Consider the following 22,017-nt stretch of genomic DNA (forward strand, 5'->3'; position numbering starts at 1 on the left):
CTGGTTGGAAGAAAGGGAGGGGCGAAGTGATACAATTTCTTTTTCATTAATATACGAAAGTAAGATGCAACAAACTGTGTGAGAACTTAAAACAAAAATAGACTTTTGACTTGAAAAGTCTCTCCAGGCTCCTCAGATGTTAAAAGTATCCTGGGACACACACCCCTGTGAGCTCCCTGTAGTGCCTGGAGCACCTTGTCACCTAGGTGTGACCAATGGCCCTAAGCTGTGTCTAGGCTGTGGGGAGCTGAGGAAGACTTGACTGAATGTAGGAAGTGCAGATGAAGTCTTGAATGTGCATTGTCCGACAGGGGCATGACCACGTCAGGACCGAAGTGCCCCAGACCCAGCAGAGCGCAAAGCAAGGTTCAGAGGTATGGCAAAGCCTTTCTCTGGTCCCAGTGCGATCTGTGGCAGTCTGTGTAAGTACGAGTGTTTATGAATTATTAACCAGTGTGTGCACACACTAGCAATTGCTGCTTCCTCCTGCTGGATGAGGGCAGCCAGAGACTGGTGGCCTAGAGAGACCTCCTAGTGAGACCAGCTAACCCCTCCTCCCTCCGCTGTGCTGTACGCTATAAACAGGCTGAGGTTCTGGAGTGCCGTGGTGGTTGGTGGTGCTCCAGCAGAGCGGGCATGGCCACCTGACTCCAGCTTTTCTGTACTCATCTGTTTGTTCTTCAGTCCTCACCTCCCCAGTCAGGTTTCCAGGACTGCGGTGAGCAGGACACACAGCACTAACTAGGTCAGAGTGGAAAAGCACTGGGCATCATTGTATTTCTCCCTTTCCTTGACTCTTGGAACTTGGTGGTCACATGATCAAGATAGAAATGGCTACAAAGTTACAGAATGTTGCAGGGATGCTGAAGGTCAGCCTGGGAAATCATCTTTTACTGAACAGAGCTACTGCGGCTTGTTGCCTTCGCTGGCATGGAAAAAAAAAAAAGTCAGTGAAATGATTTCTAATGATATTCTGCTACGCTAATAGATTAGTGCCTAGCCCAGATATCTTCAGAGAGGCTTACCAAGCAATTGATGGAAACAGATGCAGAGACCCACAGGCAGATCTTGGGGAATCGTGTGGAAGAGGAGGAATGATTGTAGGACCCAGTGGTCTCATACAGAACCAACTAACCTGGGCTCAGAGACACTGAACCAAGTGAAGAAAAAAAAAAAAAAAAAAAAAAAAAAAAAAAAAAAAAGAAAAAGAAAACACAAACTAACCTGGGCTCAGAGACACTGAACTGACAACCAGGGAGCCTGCATGGGACTGATCCTCGCCCACTGTGCATACAGTTGTGTAGCTTGGTCTTCCTGTGAGACTCCTAACGGTGAGAACAGGGCCTGTCTCTGACTCTGTTATCTGCTTTTGAGACCCTTTCCTCCTACCAGGTTGCCTCATCCGGCCTTAACAGGAGAGGAGGTTCCCGGGCTCACTGCAACTTGATACACCATGGCTGGCTGATGTCCATGGGAGGCCTGCCTGTATCTGAAGAGAAACAGTGGAGGAGTGGTTAGGGTCGGGGAGAGGGGACATTTTTATTGAGAGGTAAAAATAACCAATAACAAAGATTTTTTTTTCTCTAACTCTACTGTCCAATTTGGCAACCAGTGGAGGCTACTGGGAACTGGAGATATGCATGCATGGTACCTTTTTCGAAAAATTAAACTCTAGGGCTAATGAGATGGCTTAGCAGGTAAGGGGACCCTGCCGCCAAGGCTGACAACCTAAGTTCGATCCCTGGAAGGCACATGGTAGAGGGGAAGAATCAACTCTCATATTGTCTTCTTGCTTCCACACTCGTGACAGTGACAGGGTATATTTATGTACACACACAAATACATTTTGAAAAAAATCTAAAGTCGCCGGGTGGTCGTGGCGCACGCCTTTAGTCCCAGCACTTGGGAGGCAGAGGCAGGCGGATCTCTGTGAGTTCAAGGCCAGCCTGGTCTACAAAGCAAGATCCAGGAAAGGTGCAAAGTTACACAAAGAAACCTGTCTCAAAAAACAAAAATAAAAAAAATAAAACAAAACAAAAATCTAAAGTTAAAAACCAAAGCAGGGCTGGGTGGTGGTAACACATGCCTTTGAGCCCAGCACTTAGAAGGCAGAGACAGGTAGATTTCCGTGAGGCCAGCCTGGTCTACAGAGCAAGTTCCAGGACAGCCAGGGCAGTTACCCAGAGAAACCTTGTCTCGACAAAAACAAAACCAACCAACCAAAACCCAGAGCAGGGGGTATTCTGTATTAAATACAACTTTATTGTTTTAGCACAACTACACTTCACTTCATTGTGCCGCGCGGTACGCCATGCGCATTGCAGAGGAACGTGCATTTTTCAGTGACACACTAACACGTCACCAATCTAGTCAGCGTTGATAAACCAACAAATGATATTCGTCTCCGCACAGATGAAATATAATAGATTACGTCAACATGTTATACAGATAGCACGAGTCAGAGCATTACATGTATAATCAACCATAAATCAAGGTGCTTCTTGTTGAAATTGTGATTATTCTATAGGCAAAAATACATGGAAAAATATTTAAACTTTAGTCAAAGGCATATTTCTAAGGCAGAATTCAGTGCAGACACAGAAGCTCGTACTGTAAGTGTCACGGTGGAAAGGGGACTAGAGGAGGGATCTAGTGCACATTCACGGACGAAGGCCAGTTGCAATTTACAGCAGCGGCAGACAAAAGCTATCAAGTTCAAGTATTAAAGACAACACAGTAGGCAGTGCTGACATTGCAGATCTATAGCTCAGCAACTTAGTAAAAAAAAAAAAAATCCACAAAAGCTAAACGAAATCTAAATTTCTAACCGAAATACCTTTAACGACTTGGAACAGGTTTCAGATTGTAAGCGTGCCAGAGACACAGCAGCTCGACTCTTGCACATGCACACACGTGCAAACAGAACCGCGGGTAGAGAAAAGCAAACCCAACTCTTATAATTCACTCAAACACTTTGGAAGAAAATGACAGTTTGAAAAATACCCACAAAAACAGAAAACACGACACCATTTAACAATTCTGCCCAGGGTAAACAGGAGCAGATCACATATTTCTCACAGAATATATACATTTCTATTATCAAAAAAATCAATTGACTGAAAATTTGAAAATTTAAGTACTTTTTCGTTTTAGATGTAAGACACTTCCGTGTAAGACACTGCCCAAGGAAAACTTTGATTATATTGTCTCAAAGAACACCCAAATTTACAAAGAGAAGCCAATTCATTGCCTCAAATCTCAAACTGCTGATTTATTCAGTATTTTTTTTTCTCCATCTGTTAGGGAGTGTCAGCTAAACAGAAGGATTAATTTCTCGGGGTTGGGGATTTAGCTCAGTGGTAGAGCACTTGCCTAGCAAGTGCAAGGCCCTGGGTTCAGTCCTCAGCTCCGACAAAAACAAAAACAAAAACAAAAAGATTAATTTCTCTCAAGAAGATGAAATTGTAGCTGGGTTGAAAGGCCAGGTAGACCGTCATTTTAAAGAGATAGTTTGTCCTTGTGGCTTCATGACAGTGTGTGATTGGTGCTGTAAGTGTTCTTACTCCGTTTCCAAAAGCAGACCCCTAAGAGGAGTCGGTGTATCGTCTCAACTTCTTCAGTACGCATGTGCAGGGGCCTAGGTTACGGAACCAGCGAGACAGAATACACGGAATGACCTTGTGTTCCTCTTACCAGCGTTACCTGGATGACACAGGAGTTTAAGATTTCCTGTGCTAGAAAATCCAACTGAAGACTTCCTTGAATGCCTGCAAATGTTACATGCCAAGTGAGATGAGCCAGACACGAAGAGACACGCACTGTACCGTTATTGATGTGAGGAACTAACAAGAGCCAGATGTGGAAAGGAAGCAGAAGGGTGACGACCAGGAGCTTGCGGGAGAAGAAAGCGGAGGATGAATTCTCAGGGAGTTCAGCATGGAGGGTGGGAAAGCGCTCGGAATGAATAACGGCTGCACATGTGCACCACAGAATCGTTCAACCAAGACGACCAAAATGGCTCATTTTATGGCATCCATATTTTACATCAGAAATAATTCTAAAGCACAAAGAAAGTAAATTCACTGACAGGGGCTCTGTCTTAACCTGTGCCTTGAAAGAAATTTCTATATAGAAGCTCATTATAAAACATTCGAAAGAACAAGGACTTTGTTTTAAAATGTGTCACAGAGCTGATTACAATACTTATCACTATAAACAAAAAATTGCTAAATAAAACTCTGAAAAGAAGTTCTACGAGGAGTCATAAATCATAAATGTAAAGCCTTTAGATGGCCCGACAATCTAAAAATAGACTTCAGTATATGGGTGCTAGGCCAGACTGAATGCCTTTCAGGCAATTATCAGTCATTGCCAAGTATTTTGCAGTAGGTTTTGTAGTTTCCTTCTAGTACACAGTGATAGAAAGTTCACATCGGATAAGGGACTGTGTGTAGATAGAGAACTTGTTATAAGTCAGCCATCCTGACTTTTACATAGATAAGGAATTTGAAAAAACTCAAAGGAGATATGTGAAAGGCTGAGTAACGGGCAAATGATGACATGAGTTGTCAGGGAAACACAAATTAGAAGCATATGGAAATGCCATTTCACCAGGACGACTAAGAATTTTTAGACATTGGCACAGATGTAAAGAAAATGCAACATTCACACACTGCTAGCCAGAATTTAAAATGATGTAGTCACACTGGAAAGCAATTTGGCAGTTTCCTAAAAAGTCAAACAAAAATTTACATGACCCAGAAACTACCTATAGGTGTCTACCAAGAAAAACAATTAAAGTTAATGTCTACACAGACTTACATGTTATATTCACAGTGTTGTTCCTAGCAGCCAACCCCTAAGAGGAAGGAAGAGAATGCCCTCTCATAGGTAAATGGATGAAGTATCCATATGATAGATTATCATTTAACAACAAACAATATCAACAAATAACACTTAATAGAAAGAAGTCTCATAGGCTATAACATGCATAAACTTAAAAACGTGATATCAATGGGGAAACAAAGACCAATATAAAAGACTAGAAAAGGCCATTCTGTAAATACAAAGTAGGTTAGTGATTACTTGGGGTCAGAGATGAGAGTGGGAATTATGTATAAATGGGTGTATCCAATAGATACTCTTACAGAGTGATGTTCTGAAAAATGGATTATGATAATGAATGTGCACTTCATTAGAACTGATGAAAACTCACTGAATCATCTTGGTTTTTAAGCCTATGTGTTCTATATTTTAATGAAGTTGTAAAAAAAAAAGTTTTGTTTCTAATCCCCAACTGAGATTGGGATAAAAGCAGCCTCTTGTGAAATTCCCTAGAACATCCTGGAACAGATCTCTTCTCAAGAGTTGTTTTATACATTTCATTAATCATTTCAATAAAATATATCATTTCTGAAACTTGTTAAGTCCATAGGAGTGATTCTTACAAGCCATGTTCCTTTCATGTCAGGAATGCGTTTACTTGGTCCATTTGGCAACAGCTACACTGATCAATTTATCACAAAATATTGTCTGATTTTCTTTTAGACTTCGGGATAAGGAGGAAGGAGCCACTCAGAAGAAACCAAAAACCTTATACCCAGAGGTAGCATTTCAAACTATTTGCACATCAGCAAATATTCCTGAGTCTTAGATCAGCACTGGAGATCCTTCATATCTGTAAACCCAGAGTTCTGGTTTAGTTCTCTCTCTAGGAATTGCTCAAATTTCAACTTCAGGAATTTTTTCTATAACACAATCAAGTCCCTTTGGAATCTAATGACCTGAGACCCAAATTAACTAATTCAGGATCTTGAATTCCTTTCTCAGTTAGAAATTAAGATTCCATCAACCCGTCAGTACCCATATAGTCCATTCCATGAAGTCTCATTTCATAAAAGAGTTCTTTTCTTGAATTTTACTTGTACTCAGTGGGGGTCCCTTGAGATTTTAGTGTATGTATTCTCAAATGGCGGGGCAACAAAATATCACATGCCTGCATTTAAGAGAAAGCTGGCATTTAAAGTGGCACCCACATGCAGGCCCAGCTGAGCACTCCATAGACATAGCAGGTTAATGTGGCCAGCTCCTGAACATTTTTAAACACAAACTCTACTTTCTTTAAAACACAAAATTCATTATTTCTAAAGAGTAAAAACTACGTGTACATATATAACCCGACCCTACAAACCAACTAGAACACATCTAAGGACCCAATCTGATTCAGTCTACCATCTTGTGACTTTTGCCACACAGAATTCTGACACTGTGGTAAGAGCCTGTGCTTGCTGCAGGGGGAACAATCCATCCCAAACAGCTGTTTTTGGTTTTTCTCCTAGGACTGTTACTTTCATGTCTGAGTTGGCTCAGGTACAAGCTCTCTGAATTCTCAATCCACTGAGGCAAAACTCAAAAGATAAACTAATTGGGGAGATTTGTGCAAATTCAAACATTCCCTGAAAGCAAACTCCACTGAGTTTCCCTGACTTGTCTGTTTATCACATTCTAGGTACCCTACATCAAACATTCCACAGTCTCACTAATCTACAAGTCCACAATTCTGTAAGAGAGTAAGCGTCTACCAGACATGACAATTCCAATAAGTCAAAGATGTTCAAACTATTTTCTGCAGTATCAGAATATTAGATAAAAAAGAAAACTTAGAAATCATTAATGTCATCTCTCACTCTACTGGTAAAGAAACTAAAATTGAGAAGGTCCAAATGACTTGTTTGGGGTGACACAATGGTTGGTTGGTTGGCAAACGGGGATAGAGCCTATGTTCTTTTCCATTATACTGTATGGCTGTAGAAGGGAAGCCAAAGAGAGAAATCCCCGAAGAGTCTTTTAAACTTAAGTTTGGCTTTTCAGAATCATTTCTCTTCACATGCTTTCTTCATGTCAACCTAACTTTACCAACTCTGATCAACACTGACCACCCTCGAGAAGAGAGACCAAAGGCGAAGAAACCCACTGAAGTTGAAGCTTCTAGTCAATGATTTGGGTAGTTTACGTGTCAAGTGTTTAAATAAGGGCACAATCTGAATTAACCTACCCTCCACTCACTACAGTCCCAGAATTACTCAGTACACTGATGTTTAAGATGGGCTGACCGACTTTTAGACTTCTTACCACACTTTTTACATTCATATTGTGCGCCAGTATGAGTTTTTACATGTTCAATAAGGATTGTGCTCCGAGTAAAGGTTGCTCCACAATAATCACATTTGTAGGGTTTCTCTCCAGTATGACTTCGAAGATGTAAATTAAGGGATGAACTCTGTCTGAAAGTTTTCCCACATTCTTTGCATTTGTATGGTTTTTCACCAGTGTGGCATCTCAAGTGACGACTGAGGCGGGAATGAGTAGGGAAGGCTTTATCACAGTGGGTACATTTGTAAGGTTTTTCTCCTGCGTGAAGTCTCTGATGATAGATGATAGTACTAAAAAGGCTAAAAGATGATCCACAGTCCTTACACACATATGGTTTTTCTCCAGTGTGGGTTCTCTGATGTCTGGTAAGGCAAGAATTCTGTCTAAAGGCTTTCCCACAATCCTTACACTTATAGGGCTTCTCTCCAGTGTGTATCCTTTGATGCTTTGAAAGAGAGGAGCTATGAGTGAAGGATTTATCACACTCATTACACTTATATGGTTTCTCTCCAGTATGAATTCTCTGGTGCTGACAATATGATGAGTAGTCATTGAAGGATCTCCCACAGTGTTTACATTCATAGGGCTTTTCTCCAGTATGAGTTCTTTGATGTATATCGACAGCGTGTAAACTGGAAAAATTTTTTCCACATTCATCACACTTGTAAGACTTTTCTTTTTTGTCAGTTTTTTTATGTGGTTTAACTGATGGGCTAGCTCTGTGAGCTTTTCTACACTCAACACACACAGAGAGTTTTGAACCATAGCCAAGAGCTTTCCCACATTTCCCACACTTACTGGGCTCTTCAGTTTCGGGTCCTTTGTCTTTATTTGAGGTTTCACCTTGAAATAAATTCTTCTGGCATTTTTCACATTGAGAGGTTTTACTACGATACCATGAGCTTTGAGTAAAGGCTACCCCACACTTACTACACTTCTGGGTCTTACTCAACGAACCAATTCTTGGTTGTCTCTTATGGTCACTAAGAGATGAAGAGTGACGTGAGTCTTTCTCATTTCCACTGCATTTCCTTAACTTTACCACACTGTGTTCTTTGCGGTTCACAAGATCTGAATGGAAGATGTAGGGTTTCTTGCCTTCCTTAGATTTCTGAGACTTCTTTGTTAGGCAGGTGCTCCGATGTTTGATTGTGTCAGAAGTTTGTTTAGACTTCTTTCCAGAGGGAGTTTCTTTACTCTGATGGCTACTGTGCTTGCTATGATCTTTCTTGGATTTGCCATGTCGTTTCTGGAATTCTGCCTTCAAGCCATAACCATCATCACTGAAGCAGTATTCTACTGTTTTCTCTAAAGTGAAGTCTTCCATAAAGGCATCCAATTCACTTCTAGGCTCAGCCTCTAGAAGAGATAACAAAGCAAGTATTTCCCATTTTCAATAAAGGAAGCTGTGATATTTGGGACTGATGTAGGAACACAGTAATAATTTTAAGAGATATAGCTTAGTTATTAATTACAGCTTTATAAAATAGGCAAGATATAATATAGGAAAGCAAGATGAACAGAGAGGCTAGGAAAATATTGTAAAAAATAAAAAGCTGATGCTTTATGTAAGGAAAGATTCAGATTTTTACTCTTCTTTCCAATTTCTGTACCAAGGTCAAACTTATTTTCTCTATACCCAAAATTTATCTTTATACGATTACCAAATGTCTGGTTCCATGATAAGCATTTTATTTGCATGGTTTCACTCAGTCCTCACAACAGCCTGATAAAGTACATCTTGCACTTTATTTTATGGGACACACAGAGTGTCAGAAGCTTGTCCAAAGTCACATGTACTGTAAGTAGTAAAAGCCATATTTTAAATTCTTTGTATTATTTTGATTGAGTGCTTTGCCTAAATGTATGTTTGTGCACTACATGCATGTATGCTGTGTTTGTGGAGGCCAGAAAACTGGATTTACAGATGGTTGTGAGCTGTCATGTGGGTGCTGAGAACCCACATCCTCTGGTAGGATAGCCCATCCTCCTAACTGCTGAAGCATCTCTCTAGACCCTAAAGCCATATTTTAATTTGATCCCCATATTGTACAGCCACTCCTCAAAGCAGGTAAGTGCCATTAATTTTTATTGAAAATCCCAATCACTTCACGAACACACAGTGTCACCTATGATAAGATTTTAAACATCACCACAATCTGGCCCTATCAATCCTGAAGACATTACTTTTGTTTTTATTTTTTGGTTTTTTTTTTTTTAATTTTATGTGCATTGGTGTTTTTGCCTGCATGTCTGTTTGTGTGAAGGTGTCAGAACTCCTGGAGTTGCAATTACAGGCAGTGGTGAGCTGTCATGTGGGTGCTGGGAATTGAACCTAAGTCCTCTGGAAGAGCAGCCAGTGCTCTTAACCACTGAGCCATCTGTCCAGCCCTCCTGAAACATTTTAATCAGACATCTATTTATTGTTCTTTCTAGATCACTGCCCCTTTAATCCTATTCTTTGAATTTTAAAACCTAATACCTAAAATGCAATGCTCCAGGGCATTTTAATAAGTCTGACAGGCTCAGAGGTTCAAAGTCTGGTACTTAACATGGAGCTTTTCCCCAAACTATATATTGTGTTTTTCTTAGAACTTTGAATTCATTTATTAAGTATATTATTCATGCTGGCTTTCCCCATTATTTAGTGTCTCTCCTGGTATGTGCATATATGGGAATGCACATGCTCACGTACATACATGTAGAGATCAGAAGAGGATGTTGGGTATCTTCTATCATTCTCCACCCCCTCACCCGCCACCCCCAAGACAAAGTTTCTCTTTGTAGCTCTGACTGTCCTGGAACTCAATATACAGACCAGGCTGGCCTTGAACCCAGAGATTCACCTGCCCCTGCCTCCCCAAGTACTGGGATTAAAGGTGTATGCCACCACTGCCTGGCTCACTCTCCATTTTTTTTTTTTTAAATACAGGTCTTTCACGGAGCCAAAAGCTCACACTGTTTCAGCTAGTGTGGCTAAGCAATAGTAGTCTAAAATCTACCAGTGTCTACTGCAAGGCTGGGATTATAGGCATAAAGTTCATGCTTAGCTTTTTCACAGGTCCTGGAGATTCTAACCTGGTTCTCCATTCTTGAATAGCAAGCATTTTACCCATTAAGACATCTCCCCTGGTTAATCGTAAAATCACACAATCAGCTGGGCAGTGGTGGTGCACACCTTTAATCCCAGCACTTGGGAGGTAGAGACAGGCAGATCTCTGAGTTCAAGGCCAGCCTGGTCTATAGAGCCAGTCCCAGGACAGCCAGGGCTACACAGAGAAACCCTGTCTCAAAAACCAAAAGAGAGGGGGAAAAAAAAACCCCACATAATCATCTTCCTAATTGTTTTAATTGGTAATTATAAAACTCAAGATCCTATTATTCACAAGTTATGTAAATTTTTCCATATAGTTTAGAATATAAAAAGTTACCATGTATTGTTATTATTCTTTTATATTTCCAAGATCATTGGTAAATTTTGAAAATGATTTTTTTCAAGACAGGGTTTCTTTGTGTAACAGCTCTAGTTGTCCTGGAACTCACTTTATAGACCAGGCTGGGCTTGAACTCACAGAGATCCACCTGCCTCTGCCTCCTGAGTGCTGGGATTAAAGGCGTGTGCTACTACCGCCCAGCTGAAAATGATAATTTTAATCAGTTACATGATAATCCATCCTATATAATTTATTGATTCCCTTATTGAATGTTTATCAAATTATGTCTCCACAGTTAGGGGTATAGTTCAGCGGTAAAATATATGATTAACATGCCTGAGACACTGGGTTGAGGTTGAGTGTGCGTGTGTCTGTATGTGTTTAACTTTTACATAATACCTAAGGAATAAAATGCCTCAATACTTACCTCTAATCAATGATCTACATATTAATTAGTAACAGTATTGTTGCTTTAACTATATAGTCCCATTAGTGACTAATCTGAACTTTTTCATGTTCACAAGCCATTATTAACATTTTCAATTTTGTAGTTATCTGTACAAGTTGCTTGCTCATTTCTTCTAAATTATGTACTGCTAGCTCATTATTAATCTATGTAAGTTAAATGATTATCTCTATTAAGTCTGTCTTTCCCTTCATATCAATGGCTTTTTAACTGCAAAACAATGCAAAAACAGGTTTTGGGGATGAATCTCTAAATTGTTGTTTAAACATAATAAAGTGATTGTTTTTTTGTTTTTTTTTTAAGACATTGAATCTTATAAATATGGTTTAGAAATTCAATGAAGATAAGGTACAGATATGTAGGGCACTAGATCTTAAAATATATATTAGATGTAGTGGGTAGCCATTCCAACTTGGTTCTGGAAGTTCAACTCATGAGACTTTGGAACTGCAGCTACGAGTGCTCTTAACCTCTGAGCCATCTCTCCAGCCTGATTGTTGTTTTTTTATGTATGTAATTATAATGGAAACAGCTGAGAGGCTGACTAAAATAAATGGTTTAGAAAATTCAATTAAAGAATAAAGGTACTAATATATGTAATGGCATTTTTATACTTAAAATATATATTAAATATAGTTATTTTAAAATTTTAGGAAGATGCAGAGAAAGATAAAGGAACAAAAACCTAATTCATTGAAGGTTAACATAACAACTAACATAACTATTAAAATAAATGTTTTCCAGATGTTAAAAATACACAAATATTTAACCTATACATTTAAACATATGAACATTTTACTAACAAAAATGGAACTATTTTACATGTCTCCTGGTTGAATTCCCACTTACCTTTCGAGATAAAAAGTTCAAATGCTAATTAGGTTATTGTTCCTTTTTACAGATGCTCCTTGATTTACAATGGAATTATGTCTTGGTAAATTCATTGTGAGTTGAAAATACCCTAAGTAAAAATGTATTCAACACACCCACCATACTCTGGGGCTCTGGAGCGTGAGGTCACATGAGCGTGACTGTACTTAGTGACACTGCTGTCCAGTGTAAAGGAGTAGCAGACCACACTGCCAGTCAAGTAGAGTTTCTACTGAACATGCACCAGTTCTGCACTCATTAAATAAAGTAAAGAAGGAATCTGAAAACAAACCATTGTTGCATCTATAATCCCACAAGCTTCCACAATTTCTTACTAACACACTTGTCTTGATAATTGTTGTTTTTTGTTTTTTTTTCAGAGGCAGGGTTTCTCTGTGTAGTTTTGGTGCCTGTCCTGGAAGTCACTTGGGTAGCCCAGGCTGGCCTCGAACTCACAGAGATCCGCCTGCCTCTGCCTCCCGAGTGCTGGGATTAAAGGCGTATGCCACCACTGCTGCCTGGCGATAATTGGTTTTTTAAGTGTCCATAATATGCTTCTCAGATCTCCTGCGGGGAGACTGCCTGGCCGCCCCTGCTGCCCCGTTCACATCAGGGCCACTGACACACACACCCCTTCACGGTCAATGGTGAAGTACACAGACACACCAGAACCATTTCTGTGAGATGTGGAGCCCCTCTCACGGGATTGTTGCCCCAGGCCTCCTCTTTGGCTTTACCTAAACTTTACAAACCCTCTTCAGCTTAAGATCCCTCCTTCCTGCCCCCTCACTCAGAGGCCTCACCGGCCTGCACCATGCTCTCACATCAATGCAAACTCCTCCTCCATATTTCTTGATTCCTCCCAACCAATCTCCAGTTTAGGGAGTCACATCTTGGCATCTACTTTTCAGAAGACCCAAACAAATATTGTCCTCATTGAAGAGGACATTCCAGGAAGATGAAGGCTCTCTTCTAATCAGTCAACTTTATATTCTAGCCTTACATCCACCCAGCAGCTCAAAGATTTTCCCCCCATGGTTTTCATTGCCTTCTTCCTTTTACCAACTCACCTGGGCTGGGGCCTTCTGAGATTTCTTTTTCCAGTACCCTTGGCAACTTAACCCACTTCAGCTTCGAAATCAATTCAAATTTGGAAACTGGAAGGCCTGCTCAGAGAAAAGAAAATGATTGTTTACACATAGAACAAAGACGACCTAGCATTCGGATTTAGCCTGTTTCCCTAAGGAAGATAAAGACGTCGTCAAATACAGAGGAGGAATCTAAGGAGGAAGGAAGGGAGGGCATTTTGGACAACAAAATTATGTTCCACATTTCTAATTTCATTGATTTTTTTTCCTCCTAAGAAAGCAAAAACTTTCTTAGGAGGAAAAAAAAATCACAGAAAGTAGACTTTCAGAGTCCATTTTTAGGAATAGTCATGGCAGGTCCTGGATGCCCAGCAGATACAGCTAAAACAGTCACATGACATTATCTTTCAGATGACACAGGGGATGAGTAGCTACCCTCTTAGATGCCAGATCCTGAAGAGAAGACGTCTTACCCAAAAATTCTAGGTTCTTCAAGGTTTCCAGCAGCACTTCCTTATACAGCTCCCTTTGAGACGACTCCAGCATCTTCCACTCTCCTCTGGTAAAGTCCACAGACACATCCTCAAAAGTTACAGGTTCCTAGAAGACCAAGCACAGCATCTTTGCATTGCATTAGTTTCCAACAGACCTTAAGGGTTCAGAGAAGTGGTTAGGATATAAGCAGTCTGAATGTGTCCAAGCTGTCTCTGTGTGTATTAGTTTTGCTGGGAATTGAACTCAGGGCCTGGTGTATGCTAGAGAAGTGCTCTGTCACTGAGCTACATCTTCAACTTTTTTTACTTTTGATTTCAAGATAGTTTCTCACTAAGTTGCTTAACCAAGTTCTGAACTTGAGTTCCTCCTGCCTTAGCCTCCCAAGTAGCTGGGATTACAGGCTCATGCCCAACCAGGCCTGGTAAATGTTTTATTTTTATTTTTTAAAGAATTCATTATTTTTATGTACATGAATGTTCTGCCTGTGTATATGTATGTATACAGCATGTATGACTTGTGCTTCTAGAGGCCACTCTGAAATTGGAGTGGAGGACAGTTGTAACCTGCCATGTAGGTGCTGGGAACTGAACTGGGGTCCTTTGCAAGAACAGCCAGTGCTCTTAACAGCTAAGCCATTTTTCTAGTCCAGGCTTGGAGAGTTTCAGAGTCCATACAACTATTATAAGAAATATAGAACAAGGGTACTGTACAGTTCTGACCGTTCCCACTTAAGAATCTAGCATGAAATATCGACTGTACAAGGCCTCCCTAAATTGTTAACACTGATCAAGTTAACCCCAACACATTAACTCCTAAGATTAAAAAGAAAATCATGAATGAGGATATGAATTGACATTCCCATCTACAAGCTAACTCCAGGTAATAGTTAAATACATGATAGCTGCTGTGTTACAAACTTTAGTCATATGAAGTAGCAATGCTTGTTATTACTCAGGGACGGTTTCTCTCTTCAGCCCAGGCTGGCCTCAAACTCATACAAGATCCTCCTGCTTCAGCACCTCTAGTACTGGATTATAGGTGTGCACTGCCACACCCGACTGCAGCAATATTTTAAAATGTACAATCAAAGAGAATCTGGTTCAGTAATATACTCATGCTTACAAGTATGCCACATTCACAAAAAGTATACTAACTCATTAAAATCGCTTTTTTTTTTTCTTTTCTTTTTTTCCTTTGAGACTTGTTTGGAACCGTCTTGACTCAGTTTTCTGAATTCTGGGATTACAGGTACCTTCTACCCATTTTCTATGCGGTAGATCTACAGCATCCTCTGTGTGAGGGAAGTAGACAACTGTGCTTCTTAGCACTTGGGTTAGCAGCTTGTCAGTGTCATACCATGTAACCAAACACCAGGGCTCTGTGACTTCAAGCAACAGAAATACATTCTCTCATAGTTCCAGGGGCCAGAAATAGGAGATCAGGGAGCTACACTTTCTTGAGCCTCTGAGGGAGAGTCCATTCGCCTCTTCCAGCTATCAGTAGCTGCCGGCATTCCTTGACCTTCCCTGGCTTGTGGCCCAGTCACTCCAAATTGCCTCCAAATTGCCTCCCTCTCTAGATCATCATCTTTCTGTGTTCAAACTGTTTCTCTAATAAAGGCCTTTGTGACAGCTGTTAGGGACTACTCATATAACCCTGAATTAACTCCCCATCTTTCCAATTTTATATTATTATTATTATTATTATTATTATTATTATTATTTCAGAACAAGGTTTCCCTGGCTGGCCTTGAACTCAGAGATCTCCTGCCTCTGCCTCCTGAGTGCTGGACTGATTAAAGGCTCACACCACCACTGTCCAGCCATCTTTCCAATTTCAGTAGCCCCCATTCATCATCTTTAAGCCCATAGCTTAACTACACTTGCAATGAATGATTTTTCTTCCAGCAAATAATATTCACAAGTTCCAGGAACCTGGAAGCAGACCTGGAGCTCATTATCTTATCGCTCTACTGGAGAACTACTACTTGTTACTGTAATTTTTTTCCTGACTTGTGATTACTAGCACTGGAAACTTACTGGTCTGTAACCAGTTGTGTTTCCCAGCTACTGCATGAGTTCTAGTCTTACTCAGTTGATCCCAAGGCTTCCCAAACAGACAGTAACATAGTCTATAAAAATATGCCTTTGTCTCTCACACTCAAATACTTCCATCTTATTTCTGCCTCATTTCACTTGGTCGACTGCCATGGTCAGGAACACATGGGTCTTGTTGCTTACATCGTGAGCCCTGCTTTTTTAATCTCCCGATTCTACCCAGGTGGAGATGTTCTTTACCATATTAGGGAAATTCAATTCTATTTCTACCTTACTCATTTTGTCAAGAGTAACTTTTGGGTTTTGGTAAATGCTTCCCCTGCAAAAAAACATTTTGGGGGTGACGGGGGTACATAAGTGTGCTACAGAATGCCTGTGGGGGTCAGAGGACGACCTGCTAGAGTTGGTTCTTTCCTTCCACCATGTCGGTCCTGGGGACCGAATGCAGCTCGTGAGGCTCAGCTGCAGGAGTCTTCACTCACCCAGCCATCTCACGGGCCTTAAGTAACTTTGGTTAGCCTCAGCATTATGTTATGGTCTGTGAACCCAATAAACAGCAAGTAAGCAGTGACCTACAGGCTGTCTTGGGTGATTTTGTATCTTTATTTTCCTCACTAATAGCTCAGTTTCCACTGAAGAATAAGAAGCAGCGAGAGAAAACTCACACGTGGCTCCGTGTTTGGCGGAACAGCCACCATTTCCTCTTCTCCCAAATCTTCCGCTTTGCAAACAGCAGAATCTTGAGTGCTAGGATCTGGGGAAGGGAAAAAAAAAATCATTCTGGTCTTTCAGCTCCATTCTTTGTACGAAGTCAGAACTCACCACAACCCCCTGGCTTGGTTTGGATTAATTTGCTAGAATGACTCACAGGAAGCGTTTATTTGCCTATGAATTATAAAGGCTATTAGAAAGGATACAAATGAACAGCCAAATGAAAAAGCCACACAGGGCAAAGCCCAGAGAGAAAGGTTCAGAGCTTCTGAACTTAGTCACAGCCTGGGTACGCCTAGATAGAAACTCTCTCCACGCCCTCTTCAGGTGTACCACCCTCCAGGAATCCCCATATGTCCAGCTTTCTGTAAGATAATATCATCATGTAGGCATGACTCATGACATCATTGGTGATCATCTCAACTTTCAGCCACGCTCCTCTCTAGAGGTGGGGGGCTGTGAGTGCCATCCCTCTACAGCTGCATTGGAAATCAGCCTCCATGGGTGGTTACTTCTGGACATTCCAAATATCATCTCATTAAATTCAGGCATGGCCACAAGGGGCCTATGGCAAATGACAAGACGACTGTCTTTCACTTTTACATCTATCGAGGGTTCTGGAACAGGTTTCAGGAACCAAGGAGGAAAGGACAAATATTTTAATAAAAAGGCATTTATTGCTCTCTAGTCACTTGGGAAATGACAAGGGATATAGGGGCTGTAGGCCAAGGAGGGGACGAAAACTCAAACATCTATTTCATGATACCCTCTGGAAGAGAGTTCAGAAATCCAATTTTTTCTTCTCTTTAAAACAGAACCACCAGATACAGAAAATAGGCTTTCCCCCACTATTTCGTCAAAAGATCTTTCCAGTTCCTGAGTCCACAAAAACTGAGTTTCTTCCTTTCACAGACCCTTAGCTGTAAAATACTTACGTTGTACAATAAAGAGTTTAAAAATATTTCTAATATATAAGATATATCAAGATAAATCAGTTTTGCTCAAATGTTACTTACAGCTGTTTATTGAACTTACAGATGTTACTTACAGCTTTGTTTATTGACCAAAGGCACTAATCTGGCTAAAAAACAAACAAAAAAAGAAAAAAAAAACCCGACTGTGCTTTGGGATTGCTGGCTGATTTGCAAGGATAATAGTTAAAAAGCAAGAAAACTCTGTTGTGTGTTTAAGGGGAAGCAGCACAGGGTGGGGCCCTGGGTGAGCTCACTGAGATCTTAGGGGTGGGAGACTGGGTCAAGACTCCAGCAGGAGCCTGAATTCAGTGACTAAGCACACTCAACATCCTTAGATGATGATGCATTTTCAGATAAGGGGAATAATTTTTCCAAATCACACTCTGCCATCTTACAACAAGTACTATAGGCAGTTTTATTGACCAGATAGTTATGGGGAAATTAAAGCTTATATAAAAGACGTGAGAGGATCAACTTAAGAAGATTGTTCTTTCTTACAGATTGCTGCTAGCAATGGATTCTTCATCACAGGAGCCTCCACAGAGGCCAGAATTTTGCAGAAGCAGTGAACAGAATGGATTCTACCACGAGCTCGAAGATAGCTATGAGGAAGTACTGTTTACCACCTCCAATTCAGTTTGTGGTCACACAGGTACCTGGTATGCCAAAAATGTGGTCTGTCTGACTCCTCTCTGATTTATCACTGCAACATGCCAATTTCTCAAGATTAGGGCCTCTAAGAGACCCGACAATGCAGAATTGATTATAAGTAATCTGTGAAATAGAATGTTTCCCTTAAAATCAGTGGTTCTCAACCTTCCTAATGCTGTGACCCTTTAATAGTTCCTCATGTTGTGGTGACCCTCAACCATAAAATTATTTTCGTTGTTACTTTATAACTGTAATTTTGCTACTGTTATGAATCATGATGTAAATATCTGATATGCAGGATATCTGATATGCAACCCCTCTGATATACAACCCACAAAGGGATGTCGACCCACAGGTTGAGAACCACTGTCTTAAATGACTACCTCATCTTTGAATATATAGTTTTAATTCTTAATTTTCAATCTTAGCAGTATTGCTTCCTTTGAGAGATTTACTTCGAACCTTAGGGGATTTCTCCTCCCCGCCTGCCCCCAGCCCCCCCTCTACCTGCAGTTCTCACCTTCCCTTTCTTCAAGTGTTTGGTTCAAATCTTCTACCAGGGCCACCACCTCCACACTACTCTCAGGACGCTGAGAGTTCACCCAGACCCTCATCTCTCCAGGCAAAACCCTCAGGAACTGCTCAAACACTAAGAACTCCAAGATCTGCTCTTTGGTGTGAATGTCTGGTCTCAGCCACTGCTTGCAGAGCTCCCAGAGTTGGTTCAGGGTTTTTCTGGGTCCTTCTTCTTGTGAGTAACAAAACCACCTGAACTTCTGCCTGAAAGAATCTAGGTCATCAGCATATCCTCTTAAGATCCTTTCTTGGACCCCAGAGGTATCCATCCTAGGGACCCTGCTTGGTTCGCTTGCAGCCAGGGCTGGGGGGTCTGGGGAGATGGTGGTCATCATGTTCGGGGGCACGTAAGCTTGCATCGTATCACCAGCAGGAATCCAGTCCTCTTTAGACTATCTGAGTACGTCTGCTCTGCCACAGGTACTATCTACGCACAACAAACTACCAAGGCCTCTAGGAATCCAATTTTCAGTCTTGAAGGAACTGTCAAGAAGAAACAAAAGACATTAAGTGAGGTTATTAATTCTGAAAACATTGGCTTTTACCACTTACAAAGGCACACACGCACCTCCCCACCCCCATACCTATATACTTAGAGGCATAGAAAAGCTCTGGCCAACCAACTAGTCTATTAAAAGGAGAATCTTAAAGATTTATTTGTTTATTATGTTAACAGTGTTCTCCCTGTGTGTACGCCTGCAGACCAGGAGAGGGAACCAAGATCTCACTACAGACGGTTGTGAGCCACCATGTGGTTGCTGGGAATTGAACTCAGGACCTCTGGAAGAGGTGCACTTAACCTCTGATTCCAGCCCCATAAAAGGAGAATCTTTACAGAATAAAAACTGGAGGTTTCAATAAAGATAATTAAACATACTCTGCAAGCAGATAGTTACTTCAGACTTAATACTACTCCTCACAGACAAAATGAATGGAAGACACCCCCGCCCCCAAGTGAGTCAGTCACAAACCTATTCAACAAACACGCATTTCCTTCCTACCAGGTGCTCACCTCAGGAACCTGATTTCATACATGACTATCGAATTTCTTCCCCTTTCTTACTTTTCACATAATAAATAACCAAGCTCAGACCCTCTCCATCTTAACATTTATTTTTAGATTTATTTAACTTATGTATATGAATGTTTTGCCTGCCTGTATGTATGTGTACCATGTGTGTGCTGGTGTCAATGGAGGTCAGAAAAAGGCACTGGATCCTCTGGAGCTAGAGTTACAAAAAGGTTGTGAGCTGCCATGTGGCTGTTGGGAACAGAACCTGGGTCCTCTGAAGAGCAACAAGTGCTCTTAGCCCGGGAGCCCCCCTCCCGAGTATATTCCTCTTCAATCCACGCTCAGGCTGTAGCCAAAGGATTTCGCCTAATATTCAGAAGCTAATCCTGTCATTTTCTTCTAGGACCGAAAACATTGGCTTTTATCACTCACGGGTCCACTAAGACCAAGTTAAATGCAGAGAGCACACAGAACAATCTAGAGATCTGCCTAGAGACCTCACAGACGGACCCTGCAGCCACCCAGAAATATCCCACAGCAATACTCTCCCATCCTTAACACCAGAGACTCCTGCTCCCTCTTCTCTTGGAATGCTGCCTTCTTCCTCTTACCAATCCTTTACTCATTCTTCAAAATACAACTCTTGGGGCTCAGGGGTGAAGAGCACCTGCTGCTTTGCAGAGGAACAGGGTTTGATTCTATTCTTGGTACCCGCATAGCAGCCCACAGCCATCTGTAACTCCACTTTCAGGGGATCCAACACTCTGCTGATAAGCACACAGTGCAGTCATACATGCAGGCAAAACAGCCATAAACACAAAATAAAATTAGGGCCGGAGATATTGCTCAGTGATAGAACACTTGTCTAGCATGTGCAGGTCCTAGTTTCAATCCCCAGTAACACACACACACACACACACACACACACACACACACACACACACACGACCCCCACCACCAAAAAAGGGATCCCACAAGAAACATATCAAAGACAAAACCCTGATTCTTCTTAGGTGACTCACCACCACCACCACCCACCACCACCACCACCACCACCACCCACCACCACCACCACACCCACCACCACCCACCACCACCACCACCACCCACCACCACCCACCACCACCCACCACCACCACACAGCGAAGCTTCCCTTTGATCCCCAAATGGGCTTTTGCACACAGCCTGGTCTGTGCTTCATTCATTCATTCATTCATTCATTCATTCATTCATTCATTCACTCACTCCATAAACGATTGCATCTACCGACATGGGAATGGGCAGTGTGGGGACAGGAGTGTACAGATCACTTACATCAAGGAAATATGACCTGAGATGTACCACTATTCGGCAAGATGTACGAGTGTCTTATTGCAATTAGCAAAGCGTTAACTACCCACCTCAGGGCTCCGACACACAGCACACATGATGTCATTTACTTCTTTGCTAACCATCAGGCGCCCACCACGTTACCTGGCATCTCTTTGGGCACCTGGGTCTCCGCAGTGACTGAGACATGCGCAGCTGCTTCACTAGAGGCTCTGTGAAAATGTGACGCAGGTAAAGGTTCTCAACTCGAGAGAGAGAGAGAAGGAGAGAGAGAGAGGAGAGAGAGAGAGGAGAGAGAGAGAGAGAGAGAGAGAGAGAGAGAGAGAGAGAGAGAGAGAGAGAGAGAGAGAGAGAGAGAGAGAGAGAGAGAGAGAAAAGCAGCGGCCATTCGCCCCACAGGTGTCAGCTGGCAAAACCTGGAGACGCTCTGGCTTATTAAGACCAGGGTTCTTAGAGATACAGCCAGGGACGCAGCTAAACATCTAATGAAAGGACCACACACATACACACGCACGTGCGCGCGCGAGCAAACAAACCAAGGAATTATCCGGTTCAAAATACCAACGGCGGCGAAGTTTTCAAGTCCTGAGCACAGGGAGGAATGGAAGGATGGGATGGCGCGGTGCTGCAGAAGCGCACGCCTCCGCAGCGGCAGCTGCAGCGCAGCGCCAGGTCCGTGGGATGCTCTGGGTCCCAACCCGCCCAAGGTGTGCGCTCGGAGCCCCCAACCCGCGCAGCTCCAAAACCAACCGCGGAAACCGATACCTGCACCAGCATCCGCAGCCAGCGGCACCGCAATAAGCTTTCAGAACCTTGTCCCGCAGCAGCAGCTGCGCAGCAAGCCCGCGGGAGCCACTGCGCCTGCGCAGAAGCTGTGAACTACGATTCCCGGGGTCCGCTGGCTTTGATATCAGAAACTCCTGTGCTTTCCATAGGCTCTTTCTTATCTGGCCTGTTGCGCATGGTCACTGAGAAGCGGCTGGGGGCTTTAGCTACTAAATTATTGCTGCGCCAGAGGCTTAGAGGCCTAGAACCCGCTTAGGTTTTCAGATCTATGCGGCCCTGTATCCATGATAACCTTAAATCTTCCTCAGCATCTCCTATCACCACCTTTCACTAAAATTCAAAGTGAAAAAATCCACCGAGGAAGCATTAGCGATGCATTCAATGCAAACCATAAGTAACGTTGCAAATTAAGTTAT

The 22,017-nt window shown here is 42.0% G+C and overlaps 1 protein-coding gene across 3 annotated transcripts; it reads right to left on the reverse strand.

Annotated features, from left to right (window-relative positions):
* Window positions 1–2,241: 2,241 nt before the first annotated feature.
* On the reverse strand, window positions 2,242–21,665 carry Znf483 (zinc finger protein 483). Of its 3 annotated transcripts, none has more exons than XM_028856421.2 (6): window positions 21,581–21,665; window positions 18,419–18,957; window positions 16,228–16,316; window positions 13,484–13,610; window positions 12,993–13,088; window positions 2,242–8,511 (listed from the first exon to the last, which is right to left on the reverse strand). In XM_028856421.2, the coding sequence occupies exons 2-6, from the start codon at window positions 18,831–18,833 to the stop codon at window positions 7,079–7,081; spliced, it is 2,160 nt and encodes a 719-aa protein (XP_028712254.1). In that variant the 5' UTR covers window positions 18,834–18,957; window positions 21,581–21,665; the 3' UTR covers window positions 2,242–7,078. The 3 variants fall into 3 exon arrangements, with proteins under 3 accessions (XP_028712254.1, XP_028712256.1, XP_028712255.1); XM_028856423.2 differs by lacking the exon at window positions 21,581–21,665 and adding an exon at window positions 21,377–21,541; XM_028856422.2 differs by lacking the exon at window positions 21,581–21,665 and adding an exon at window positions 20,960–21,063.
* Window positions 21,666–22,017: the final 352 nt, after the last annotated feature.

This window comes from Peromyscus leucopus, chromosome 2 (assembly GCF_004664715.2).
Source record: "Peromyscus leucopus breed LL Stock chromosome 2, UCI_PerLeu_2.1, whole genome shotgun sequence".
NCBI classification, from domain to species: Eukaryota; Metazoa; Chordata; class Mammalia; order Rodentia; family Cricetidae; genus Peromyscus; species Peromyscus leucopus.

What these genes read in the sequence shown, in the direction of transcription:
- Znf483 (XM_028856421.2), bottom strand. Translation starts at nt 18,833, where the DNA reads ATGCAAGCTTACGTGCCCCCGAACATGATGACCACCATCTCCCCAGAC. An exon ending in CGCCAAACACGGAGCCACGT is followed by an intron (nt 13,611 to 16,227) that starts GTGAGTTTTCTC and finishes TTGGTCTTCTAG; the next exon opens with GAACCTGTAACTTTTGAGGA. An exon ending in CTCAGAAGGCCCCAGCCCAG is followed by an intron (nt 8,512 to 12,992) that starts GTGAGTTGGTAA and finishes TATCTCTTCTAG; the next exon opens with AGGCTGAGCCTAGAAGTGAA.